Source organism: Ictidomys tridecemlineatus, chromosome 6 (assembly GCF_052094955.1).
Source record: "Ictidomys tridecemlineatus isolate mIctTri1 chromosome 6, mIctTri1.hap1, whole genome shotgun sequence".
Taxonomy (NCBI): Eukaryota; Metazoa; Chordata; class Mammalia; order Rodentia; family Sciuridae; genus Ictidomys; species Ictidomys tridecemlineatus.
The window spans coordinates 17,210,292-17,222,684 of record NC_135482.1 but is presented as its reverse complement, the minus strand read 5'-3'; the positions used below and the strand labels follow the sequence as shown (position 1 = coordinate 17,222,684).

General features: G+C 39.8%; 1 protein-coding gene across 1 annotated transcript in view; it reads right to left on the bottom strand.

Annotated features, from left to right (window-relative positions):
* Pah (phenylalanine hydroxylase) overlaps nucleotides 1-12,393 on the bottom strand; it is a 69,235-nt gene that overhangs the window by 52,489 nt on the left and 4,353 nt on the right. The window contains exon 2 of the mRNA XM_005322350.5: nucleotides 10,359-10,466. Within this exon, the coding sequence (XP_005322407.2) occupies nucleotides 10,359-10,466 (108 nt within the window). The remainder of the gene's footprint in view (nucleotides 1-10,358; nucleotides 10,467-12,393) is intronic.

Below are 12,393 nucleotides of genomic sequence, written 5' to 3'. Positions count from 1 at the left end.
GAGAAGAACTTCTCTTTCTTTTTATTCCTCCTCCTACAATTTTTCTGGCCAGCTGAGTGATAAGAGATGGAGGATCAAAAAGACCTTGCGGACTATTTCCATTGAGGCTACTGATGAGGAGTCCCAACTCTTGTGTCACCAATGGGCCACCGTCCTCTGTCTACACCATCACAATATGAGATCTGGCTTCCTAATGGATGTTTTGAGAGCCAGCTTTGTGTTGCTAGTTCTCAAATACGTGCAGCTGAAAGCAAGGCTAATTTTCCATTAGAGATTCTTCTACTTCATAAGTCATCAACCCTCTGTAACATGTTCAGGGTAATAGCGGTTACACAGACAAACATGGAAACAACCTAAATGTCCATCCAGTGGGTGAATAATGTGTAATCACACAATGGAATAGAGAGAGGGGGAAATGAAAAGCAAGAGCTGCACACATCAACATAGACAAACCTCAAAAACAAGGTCCAGGACTGGGGATGTGGCTCAAGCGGTAGCGCGCTCGCCTGGCATGCATGCGGCCCGGGTTCGATCCTCAGCACCACATACCAACAAAGATGTTGTGTCCGCCGAAAACTAAAATAAATATTGAAAAAAAAATTCTCTCTAAAAAAAAAGGTCCACTCCCCTCCCCTAAACAGGAAACTGCAGAGGGAATTGCAATATGATTTCCCTATTACGAAGAGCAGAGGTTTACAAAACTATGTGTCACTGGTGGGGTATCTCTATATAACAAAAATATAAAATGTGCATGAGAATAATGTATCAAGTTCAGATTAATAACTACCTCTGAGGAGGGAGGTGCCTGGGGAAGGGGCATCCAGGGATTTAGTTGGTTATACGGTTTTATTTCTTAAGCAAGTGAGTTACATGATCCTCTTTATAGCATTATCTATATTTTGGCATTTAAATCAAGTGAAAATGTCATCTGGGCTATATAATATTTTTTTTCTCTCCATTAGAACTCAAATGTCTTATTTTAAATAAAGAAGAAATGTTCTTGGGCTGGGGTTGTGGCTCAGTGGTAGAGCGCTCGCCTCGCATGTGCAAAACCCTGGGTTGGGATCCTCAGCACCACATTAAAAAAAAAAAAAAAAAAAAAAAAAAAGTGAAATGGAGGTGTTGTGTCCAACTACAACTAAGATATAAATAAATAAAAATTTTTAAAAAAAGAAGAAGAAATGTTTTCCTGCCCGTGCATGTTCTGGACCCAAGACCAGGGGGTAAAAGCGGTTCTCGTGATTGACCTTCAATCCCGTCTTGCTCAGCAAGGCCCCGGGGATCACAGGTGACGCTTTAAAGTCCAAACCTGAGAACAACAAACAACCTGTATGTTCTGGTCCTTCTGCTCCCAGAAACGCTGAGGTTGCACACAGGAAAGGATTTGCAGATTCTGCAACCTCACCACTTGCTCTTCTCCTCTTACCTTAAGGCTGCTGTTCCTTGATTCTAGAATCTACCCTTCCTCTGCCTCCTCTTGGCCATCATTTTCACATTTCACCTGAAACACTATGACTCCAAGAACCCACGACCACCACCACCACCTTGTTGGCCTCGGGTCTGGGTGAAGAAGCCCACAGAACCTTGAGTTCCTCGGGGCACCTGCTGTATACACCATGGAAACTCCCTGTTGATGCAGTCTTCACGTTTTACGGGCAGTGGAGGGCTGTTTCACTGAGGCCCGCGTCTGCATCACCTGTCTAGGTTGTGACCACAGCAGATACTCCAAAGACACTAATTAGATGCATAAATGAGACAATGTGAGATCGTCCAATATCTGATTAGGGAGGAATGGATTATTTGGGCTTGAGTAGGGTACAGCAAATGGATGTGACTAACATGGACTGTGTCTTCTCCTTTTGTTTACAAAAGACCAGTGCACTGTGAAAGTGAAGGTCAGTTCTGAAGCAAATTTTATGTTCCTGGCCTTGGAGAGCTTCCATGGTCTGAAGCTCTGTGTCTCCATCCATTAAATGTCACTAATCGAGGGCCTCTGGGATGTCCTGAGACCTCAGAGCTCCATATCTCTGCTCTGTGTCTTTGCTTGTTCCCTTCCCTGGAGAATACATGGTAAGGTGAGTGTTGGAGGAGGAAGGGAGACCTCGTCATTGCAACTTCCCCCAGGAGCCTGCTTCTAATTTTATAGCTCATTACTAAGCAGTCAGACTCTGGGGAGATTATTTTCCAAAGAAGACGTGGGACATAAACTAGTAGGGGCTAAAAATATAGAGAGTGATGGAAAATGTTTAAATAAACATAGAAAGAATTAGAGGAAAGGGGCTGGGGTTTGTGGCTCAGTGGTAGAGTGCTCGCCTAGCATGCTGGGTTTGATCCTCAGCACCACATAAAAATAAAAAAGTGGATGTGTAACCGAGGTGAATCTGCAATATGTATATAGGGTAAAAATGGGAGTTCATAATCCGCTTGAATCAAATGTATGAAATATGATATGTCAAGAACTTTGTAATGTTTTGAATAACTAATAATAAAAAAATTAAATAAATAAATACATAAATAAATAAATAAATAAATAAAAGGTCTTGTGTCCAACTACCACTAAATAAATGAATAAATATGTATATATATATATTTATATATATTTATATTTAGGAGTTTTGGTATATTTCTAATCATCTGGTCTTAAGTCATCACATTTTTTTCAAACTCCACCACCATAAACACAGGAATCTGTACATATTTTACAAACATCCACCCTACCGTGGTACATCCTGAGTCAGTTACCTGCTGAGATCTACAAGGCCAGAAGTCCATTGACAGATCACGTGGTTCCTTAACAGGATTGTGACTTTAGATCTAATTATCCGAGGAAGAGATGAACTCTCATCTCTTGGCGGGGGAGCCAACCTGGGTAACTAAACATTTCAGACCTCATTTTTTTCTTTGAAGAGTGTGCTCCTAGGAGTTAGAGGCTAAGGAAGTTCCACTACATGGAGTCAGGACAAGGGGTCACAGGGCCTAGAGTCACATTACTGAGTCTTTCGTTTATTATTCTGAGCAGTTACTGAGATTGGCTAAAGGTCTCAGTTGCATCTCTTCCGTGCCATTGGGCGCCAAGGGATGGTTCTACTTCCTCAGGCATGGAGTTTCTGCCATGGTATTTAGCAAGAATCCACAGAACACAGATGGGCCTGCCCATACATGAGATTTCTCACTATTACTGATCTTGGAGGAGCTGCATAGATTTTTCTCTTTTGTCTCTTTAAGGAAAGACAATATATTTATTCCACAGTTTGATCTGATTCTGCCCTGCTTTTTGCTGACTATTTTGAAATGTTGAAATCAAGATCTTCCAGGGCCCTTCTGCAGCAGAGATATTGCCTGTAAGTGATTTGGAATATGTCGTCTCCAATTTCTACTCATTGACCTTGACTCTCAAGGTAAAGAAAATAACTAGGATTCTTCCATGATCAACCTTAAAATTTGTTCATTAAACTCTCATGTTGCCTACACCAAGTCTTCTTTCTTTAAACCAAATAAAACTCATCCTTAAACTATTTTTCCTATGACTAAGAACTTAAAAGTCCCTGAGGCTCTGTATCCCTGTAAAGATAATGGAGCACAGAAATAATTAGAACACGTTTATTTCTTGAGATCTTACCATCTGCCAGATACTGTTCTAATGACTTTTTACGAATTAATTCATCTAATTTTCATAGCAGCCCTATAAAATCGGCTTGTCATTACCTTTGCTTTAAAACATGAGAACACCAAGCCACCAAGAGTGTAAATTGCTTCCCTGTGGTCATCCAGCTCAGAGGTGGCACAACTGGGTTTTGAATCCACATGGTTTGGTTCCAAACAGTAAATTGTGAACCCCAGCGCTGTTCTGTTCCCCAGCACCTCACACCTAGGCTATACTGATGGTCAAGAGCTCATAACTCTAAGCCAACATTCATTTAGTGAGACACTCATACCAGAAAAACTAGTAAGAGGACTTCCCTAAATAGGATCCCATGATCAAATGTGTTTGGGACATTCTGAGAGAGAAAATTGAATAGCTTCCTCCCTGCAGGTCAGTGTCTGATGGCAGCTTAAAACCTGACCTGGAGTCAGAGTATGAAAACATTCATCAGGGGAGTTTTTTAAATTAAGGAAAGATAGAAATCGAAAGCCATGAGAGAAATGACAGAAAACACTGGATATATCAAAATTTAAAATTTCTGGATGACAAACGATACCATAAACCCAAGTAAAATGAAAGGGTTTGGGGGGAAGTATTTATCACACACATAAAAAACTTCAGATTAGATAAAATTTCAAAAATCAATGAGACCAATTTACAAAAGAAAAAAATGACACTCTCGGTGAACAATTCATGATTTATGAGAGGAAATTTCTAATATTATGAAAAATAAAAAGATGCCCTCTTCTCACTAATAATCAGGGAAATAAAACCTAAAGCAATAAATTATCATGCTTAACCCATTTTATGGTCTGAGATTAAAATAAATATTAAGATACATATATAAATGCATATATATGTGTACACACACATACACACACACACACACAGGGGATTGAACCCGGCGTACTTAACCACTGAGCCACATCCCTAGCCTCCTTTTTTAAAAATATTTTATTTTGAGACAGGGTCTTTCTAAGTCATTTAGGGCCTTGCTAAATTGATGAGACTGGCTTTAAACTCGTGATCATCCTTCGTCGGCCTTTTGAGCCACTTCTTAAGCGCATATTCTTAAAGGTAAACTATTGGGAGTATAAATTGGTACACAATATCAGGGAACAAATTAGTACTTTATGTTAAAATTAAAAGTGCTCATACCCTAAGATCAACAAGTCCATTTCTCGGTACTTACTCTAGATAAATATTTGCATATTACGTACCAAAATAAGCAAATAAATAAATAAATAAGTACTACAGAATTATCTGTGGCTGCACAAAAGAGGAAACCCTGTAGGAGTCAAAAAAAAATTCTGTAGGAGTTAAGGGGATGAATAAGTTGTAGTGCACACATATTAAGAATTATGCTTCAAAAGTTAAAAGGTATGAATCATGTGCATATGTATCAATATGTATATACAATCAAAATATTGCAATTGATAAAATCTGAGTATATATAATATACATATATATTCATTCTTACTGGATAGTTCTAAAGCAACTGTCCTAAGGTCTTCACATGCAGGAAGTCGTTGAATTTTCAGAACTACTCTATGAAGCAGACACAGTAATTATTCCCATATTTCAGACGAGGAACTGAAGCACAGGTCTTCAAACAAAGCTCTCAAAGCCACAGCCTATGCCCCTGTCCCTCCATCCAGTCCATGATTTTGACTGCTCAAAGAGGTTGCAGAACAATGTGCACAGCATGACACCTGAAATGTCAACTAATGTTTTAAAGGACAGAGTGGAGCTACCCTAAACCCATATAAATGTTTCCTTGGCCAGGAAGTTTGTAAGAGAGCCAGGATGGAGGGAAGAGAGGAAAGGAAAATAGCTTCATCTTTCACATACTCATTTTTCATGCTAAGAAACAATGTGTTTGTGATTTTTTTTAAATCCATAACTATACAAAAAAGGAAAGTGAATATGTCAAAATGCTAAAAGTGGTTGATAGTGACTAGTGAGAATCTGAGTAGTTTTCTTAGACTTTGATGCATTTTTCAGTTTGAAAGAAAGAAATATCTGGAGACAGAACACAAGAAAAAGAGAACGGGGTCAGGATCATTGCATTATTTAAACATTCCAAAGATGATTCAGATGTTCAAGGACAGCCGTGGGCAGGCTGTGGGGTATAGTGCAGAGATCACGGGCTTTGGCACCTGAGATTCTGGGTTCAAACTCACATTCACGGAGCATCAGCTGTGTGATCTCGAGCAAGTTACACAACCTCTCAGAACCTCAGTTCCCTCATCCAGAAAACAAGAATGCTGCAAGTTCAATAAGGATCAGATCAAGAATCTTATGTGCCTGACATCACATAATGTTGTTCCACAAATACTAAAACTGGATTCTCTCCTTTAACTAAGTATTTCGAATGATTATAATTTTTTAATTATTTTCTTTTTACTCATACATAGTAGACTCTATTTTGACATATTTATACAAGCATAGGATATATCTTATTCTAATTAGGATACCACTCTTGTGGTTTCACAGTCAATATTGAGATTCACTGTGGTGTATTCATATATGTACATCTAATTTAACTATGATTTTTCCAGGCTGTTGAAAAGGTGTCAGAGTAATGCTGCCCTAGACAATTTCTTGAGTAACTGCTGAATTGAATTTTTTTGAAAAAAAAAATATACATACACCACACACACACACACACACACACACACACACACACACACACACACAACTGTTCACTGACCACCCAGTACAGTATCCTGATTCCTCCTCTGGACAATGGGTATAGAAACACTGCTCAATGATTTGGACAGTTGAGATTCTGGATAATGCATCAAAGAATTCTCCCAGAGCACACATGCGCACGCAACCCTCCTGGGTGCATTCCATCCAGTTCTAGTAACTTAATTACTTGCAGTTTGTTTATTAGATTGTAAACATCCTGCTCATTTACTATTATTTAATCTATTAACTCTGACTTTAGCCCGAGGGGCAACCTCTCAAAGAGAAAATGTGATTAACTGTCGAACACAAAAGTTGACCAGAAGGAAGACTTTGCCACTCAGAAAACAGGCTGTCTTCTTGACACATCTCACTTGCTGTGGCTTAGCCGCGCAGCCTCCATTCATTTGGATAACCAGGTTTGATTTTTTTCAAGAGGTTTCATTTTTTTTTTTTAGAACAATTTTCAGTGGACAACAAAATGACATTGTATTTATACAGTGTCAGGCACGTGTCAGTGTTGCTTAGTGTTAGAGCATGCACAAGGTCCTGGGTTCCATATCTAGCATTAAAAAAATAAAAGAAAGGGCTGGGGATGTGGCTCAAGCGGTAGCGCGCTCGCTCGCCTGGCATGTGTGCGGCCCGGGTTCAATCCTCAGCACCACATACCAACAAAGATGTTGTGTCCGCCAACTAAAAAATAAATATTAAAAAAATTCTCTCTCTCTCTCTCTCTCTCTCTCGCTCTCTCTCTCTCTCCTCTCTCTCTCTCTCTCTTTAAAAAATAAATAAATAAATAAAATAAAAGAAAGAATAGTACAGAGAGTTTCCACATACCCTGGCCCCAGTGTCTCTCATTATGAACATCTTATGTTAATGCAGAGCATGTGTTATTATTAAGGCATTGATGCCGATGCATTATGGTAAACTAAAGGCCAGGCTGAATCCATATTTCTTGAGTTTTTGTCTAACTAATGTCCTTTGTCCATCTGAGGAGCTCACTCAAGATGCCACGGACGTTTCCTCTTCAAGTCTATTTAGGATCCCCTTGGACAGCTTTTTAGACATTCCTGGTTTTTAATGACCTTGACAACTTTGAGGAATAGTAACCAGATAATTTCTATAATGCCCTTCCATCAGGGTTTACCTGATGTTTTCCTTGTGGTTGGACAGGATTCTGGATTTGGGGTTGGAAGAGCTCAGGGGTGAAGGGCCACTTTTACCACATATTCTTTGATCTTTTTTAACATTAAGAAAAGCTTTGTTTTAAATATCAGGTTTCTTTTTTGACAATATCTATCTACCCTGGTCAAAGTGTGGTAAGAAAGTCTGCACTTGAAGAGTAGGAGCAACCGCTTAAATCATTCAGAATTCCTCTGTGTAAGAAATCTGTGTGTTCTCCACCTATTTACGTACTCATCACTGATATTTAATTTCACTAGCAAATCCAGGGTAAAAATGGACTGGCTCAGGAATGCTCCTTCAAATCCATGGTAAAAGAGTGAAGATTCTAATTTCCTTTGCTCGTATTTAAATCTAGCTTGATTCTTAATTGAACAATTAGTGTCTATAAAATCTTGGTCGACTGATGGTATAATCACATCCTCTTGACGAAACCATCCTGAGGGTCAGACAGAAATGTACACGCTGAGAGGCGAATCAGTTCTACAGTGAAAGGTCAAAGTGTTTGGAAACACAGAGAAGACAGCAAGTTGTTCAAGGATGCTGGAGATAGGAGGTCTAGGTCTGAGACAAGGTGCATCTCCTGGGTATGGAACCTGCATTTCCACAGAGCTCACTCTTGGGGTCTAAGGTGCCCACGAGTCCTCTTGAAATTCTTTTTTTTTTTTTTTAATTGTTGGTCGAACAAAACATTACATAGTTCTTAATACATCATATTTCACAGTTTGATTCAAGCGGGTTATGAACTCCCAACTTTACCCTGTATACAGATTGCTGTATCACATCAGTTACCCTTCCATTGATTGACATATTGCCTTTCTAGTGAGGGGTAAGACAAGATAATACAAATGGAAGAAATGATTTACAGTAGAAGGGGTATAGAGAGAGAAAAGGGGAGGGGAGGGGAGGGGAGGGGAGGGGGGATAGTAGAGAATAGGACAGACAGCAGAATACTCTTGAAATTCTTAACTCCGTCTTTGAGTTTCTGGGTGATAAGCCAAGTCCGAGGGGGCAGTGAAGCACGCAACAGGTGTGTGGAGTCCCAGCTCACCTGTAAGCCTGTCTCTGTCCCCTCCCTAGTTCCCAGCAGGGAGTATAGGGGACTTGTTCCTAGCTCTCTGTACCAAGGGCCCCACCCAGGCTCACCACATCACCACAGTCGTGTCCAGGTGGCAAGAGGTCGAGGGGGACAGACACATTCCTCTGCCACCCTCCCCACCCATAGATTTGGCAGGTGGTTGGTGCATGACTTGGTCCTATGTGAATCTCTCTTCCAGGGCTGCAATCTCTTGGGGGGGTCACTGTCACTGTGAGGAGGTACAGCAGGCCCAGCAGAGGGGAGATGGTCTTTCCCACCAGTAATAGGAGCATGGCTGTCAGTCCAGCAGCTAAGGGGCCACCATGCCCAGGAAAGGTGGAGACAACTAAATAACAAAAGCCACCGAGACAGCACAAGAGAGAGATTGCAGAAGAAATGGGACAGTTTTATGTTTTGGTTTTCTTGACAGCACTTTTCTTTAGTTTCCTTAAAGTGCCTTTTCATGTCTTTGGTGAATAATAAAGCCAGTCTTTTCTGGGGCAGTACTGAATAGCAGTTAAGGGAGTAGGTCTTAGAGTCGGAATGCCTGGGTTCCAATAATATCTCCAGGATCTGTGTGACCTTGGGCAAGTGACTTGACCTCTCTGAACTTCAGTTCTTTTCCCTGAAATGCAGAGAAAGAAATAGCCCCTACCTCATGCTATAAAAATAAGATTCAATGAGATCATGTCTGTAGAGCTGACATCACTGAGAGACATTCCCACACTCTAACCCAGCTCCACAGCTACTCAGACCTTCTGCTGGATCTTAAAGAAGGCAGCTTTTCCTTACAACTTCTGTGTAGCCCCCACACTTCACCAAGCACTGAGAACCTCACAGGTTTCCATGTGATGTCTCATTCTACCCAGCCAGATACTCGAAGGATTTGTTGAATGTGTGATCAAACCAATGTGTCAATCAGCTGAGAGGTCAGAGAAAAATGGGTACAAAGCAATGTATCCTCAGGTAGGAAAAGTCCCAGCTAAAATACTGGCAAAATATTTGGGAGGAATCTGGGTTAGGAAGACATGCCCAGCAAAAGCTCAAATCAGCATTTCCTAAATTCTGTTCCAACATGTTAATAAATGTCCTAAAAAGTAAGAGTCCACAGTGATAAGCTTGGAAAACAGTACACACGTTTCCCATTTAAACTAACATGATATACTTTAGCATTTCATAGACTCTAAACTTCCTACAGTAAAAAAATCAGATAAAATGAAACAACCCCAAGTTTTCCAAGCACATTGATCATGAAACCCCCTTTAATCATAAGACCTCTACTACCAGTATTTTCAAGAACATCAACTGTTTTCAAGAACAGAATTTGGATTTAAGCTGTTTGAGGAAGGGATGGTGTCTTACTGTTATCCTATGCCTAAACGTAGAAGAGAATCAAAATTAATTTAGAGAATAAAAGAACAAATGGTTCTTCATTTCATTTTTGGCTGGTCTTTAGTTACACTCCTATATAACATTTATATAACATGCATCTAGGCATTTTACAAAACACATGATTTTATCACAGAATCCCATTTGAAGACAACAAGTCACATACTGTCAGCACCATACTATGAATATTTAAACTAAAAAGCTCAGAGAGATAGTGTGACTTTAACAGAGTTGCACAGCTGGTTAATCTAAGGGCCTGATCTAAAAATCGAGCCTTCAATTCTATATCCTATTTTTTTTTACTGCATATAATTTTAAAATTCCTCAAAACTTTGCTATGCCATTATTCAAGACAAAAATGAAGAGAGCACTTACCTCAAATAAGCGCAAGACTTTGGCCAGTGCACCAACTTCTTCTTTGAGCGAGAAAATCAGTGAAATGGCACCATTTTGAATGGAGTTGTCTTCAATGTAGCTCGTTTCCTACAGAATCAGATGCACTTGGTTAAAGTGTTTTTCATCACTTAGCAATTCATTCCCATGAAGCCAAGTAGGAATACAATGTTCTTGTATTTTTGTTAAGCCTTGGAATACAATGAGCTTCATGTATTCTAAACAGAAATACGTGGTGGTGTAGAAAATAAATAAATAAAGGGCAATGGAATGGTCAATGATACGCCCAGGTCAGCTTTCAATTGTAAGAAGTTTCCATTATTCATGACGTCACCAAGAATCGAGGTCTTTTAATGAGCACTACTAAATGTCAGGCATGATATACTTTGTATCTTTGGGAGAGATGCAAAGATTAATAAAGTGTTTGCACCTTTTAGGAGCTACAGTCTGACTCTAAGCCACTCATACAGTAAATCAAAAGATCCTCAGAGATGATCAAATATGGTTCAAAAAGTATCCCAGGAAAGCATTGAGAAATAGATTGGAAAGTGCTAAAAATAGAACACTCGCAGGCTTTGAGTCCATGACCTGGTTTGGAACTCTCTCTTTTTTATTTATCAGCTGTAGTGATTTGCACTACAGCATGCAAATCACTTAGCCTTCTTAGTTTCCTTGCCTATAAATGCATTTTCTTGATAAGGCCTAACCAATCACTATTCAGATGATATAAAAAGAAGAAGTTTCAATAGAATATTGATAGAAGTATATAAAAATGATGGAAATATCATAAAGTACACATGAATGACTTCTCAGCCTTTGGCAGGGAAAAAAAAAAACTCAGCATGAATTTGTTGCCACGTACTGGGATCTGAGATGTCCGATTGCTGAAATAGAATTGCAAACTACACAAATAACCTATCAGAAGATGGATGCCTTTCACTAACTAGTGAAGAATGTCAGGGATCTGGCACATACTCTATGCGTGTGACATGCACACCGAGATGGGATTAGAGTTGACAGTCTGTGAGTTTGCCAACAGAGTTCCTGGAGTTTTTAAAAATCATATGTAAAATTCCGAGTGTGCCCATAAATAGGCAGCATGTTCTCCCAAAAACAGGAAGGAGAAAAATGTGCAGAACAATTACTCTCTTGTAAGCAAGTTAATGAGGTTAATGGGGCGGGTGTTACATCATCTCAGTGACAGAAAGCTACACTGGGCAGATTCTTATCAGTGTCTCAGGATAATGTCCCTACATGAATACTGATGACCCTTAGGACAAAATTCTTTGGATTCAGAGAATTCAGAGTTTCCCAGAAGTTCACATGAGATAGGAGTATGGGGAATTTATCAGCAAGTAGGACTATAGGGTGGTTCAAATAAAAGACTGAACTGTTACATATCCCTGTTTGGACCAGATGTTATCTTTCTTAAAAAAATTTTAATCTGTCATTACTAATTTTTAAAAAAATTATAAGCATTTAGCAGAACCATCAGTAGAGTGGAGGGAAGGGTACAGGGGAGGGAGGAGGGGAGGAAGAGGAGGATGTACTGAGGAATGAATTAGAACAAATTATATTCCATGCTTTTGTAAATGAAATCTATTGTCATGTATAACTAAAAAAAAAGTAAAAAGAATCTGTAGTGTCCTGGGTATTATAAGCACTTGATTTGGAAAACCATCTTATGACTAGGTTTGATTATGTACCAAGTTCCCTCTTCAACTGTAGAGGGTAAGGAACTGGCCCACGGTGTGGCAGTTAGCGGGGGAGCTAGGATCTGAACCTAGGAGACTTGATCCCTGTGTACTGTGCAAGGTCACAACCTGCTGCGGACTCTTACCTCCCACTTTGAAATCCTGCCAGGGGCCAGGTGAAATGGCACATGCCTGTAATCCCAGCAGCTTGGAGGCTGAGGCAGGAGGATCGTGAGTTCAAAGCCAGCCTCAGCAATTTAGCGAGGCCCCTATGCCACTTAGCGAAACCCAGTCTCAAAATAAAAATGGCTGGGGATAAAGCT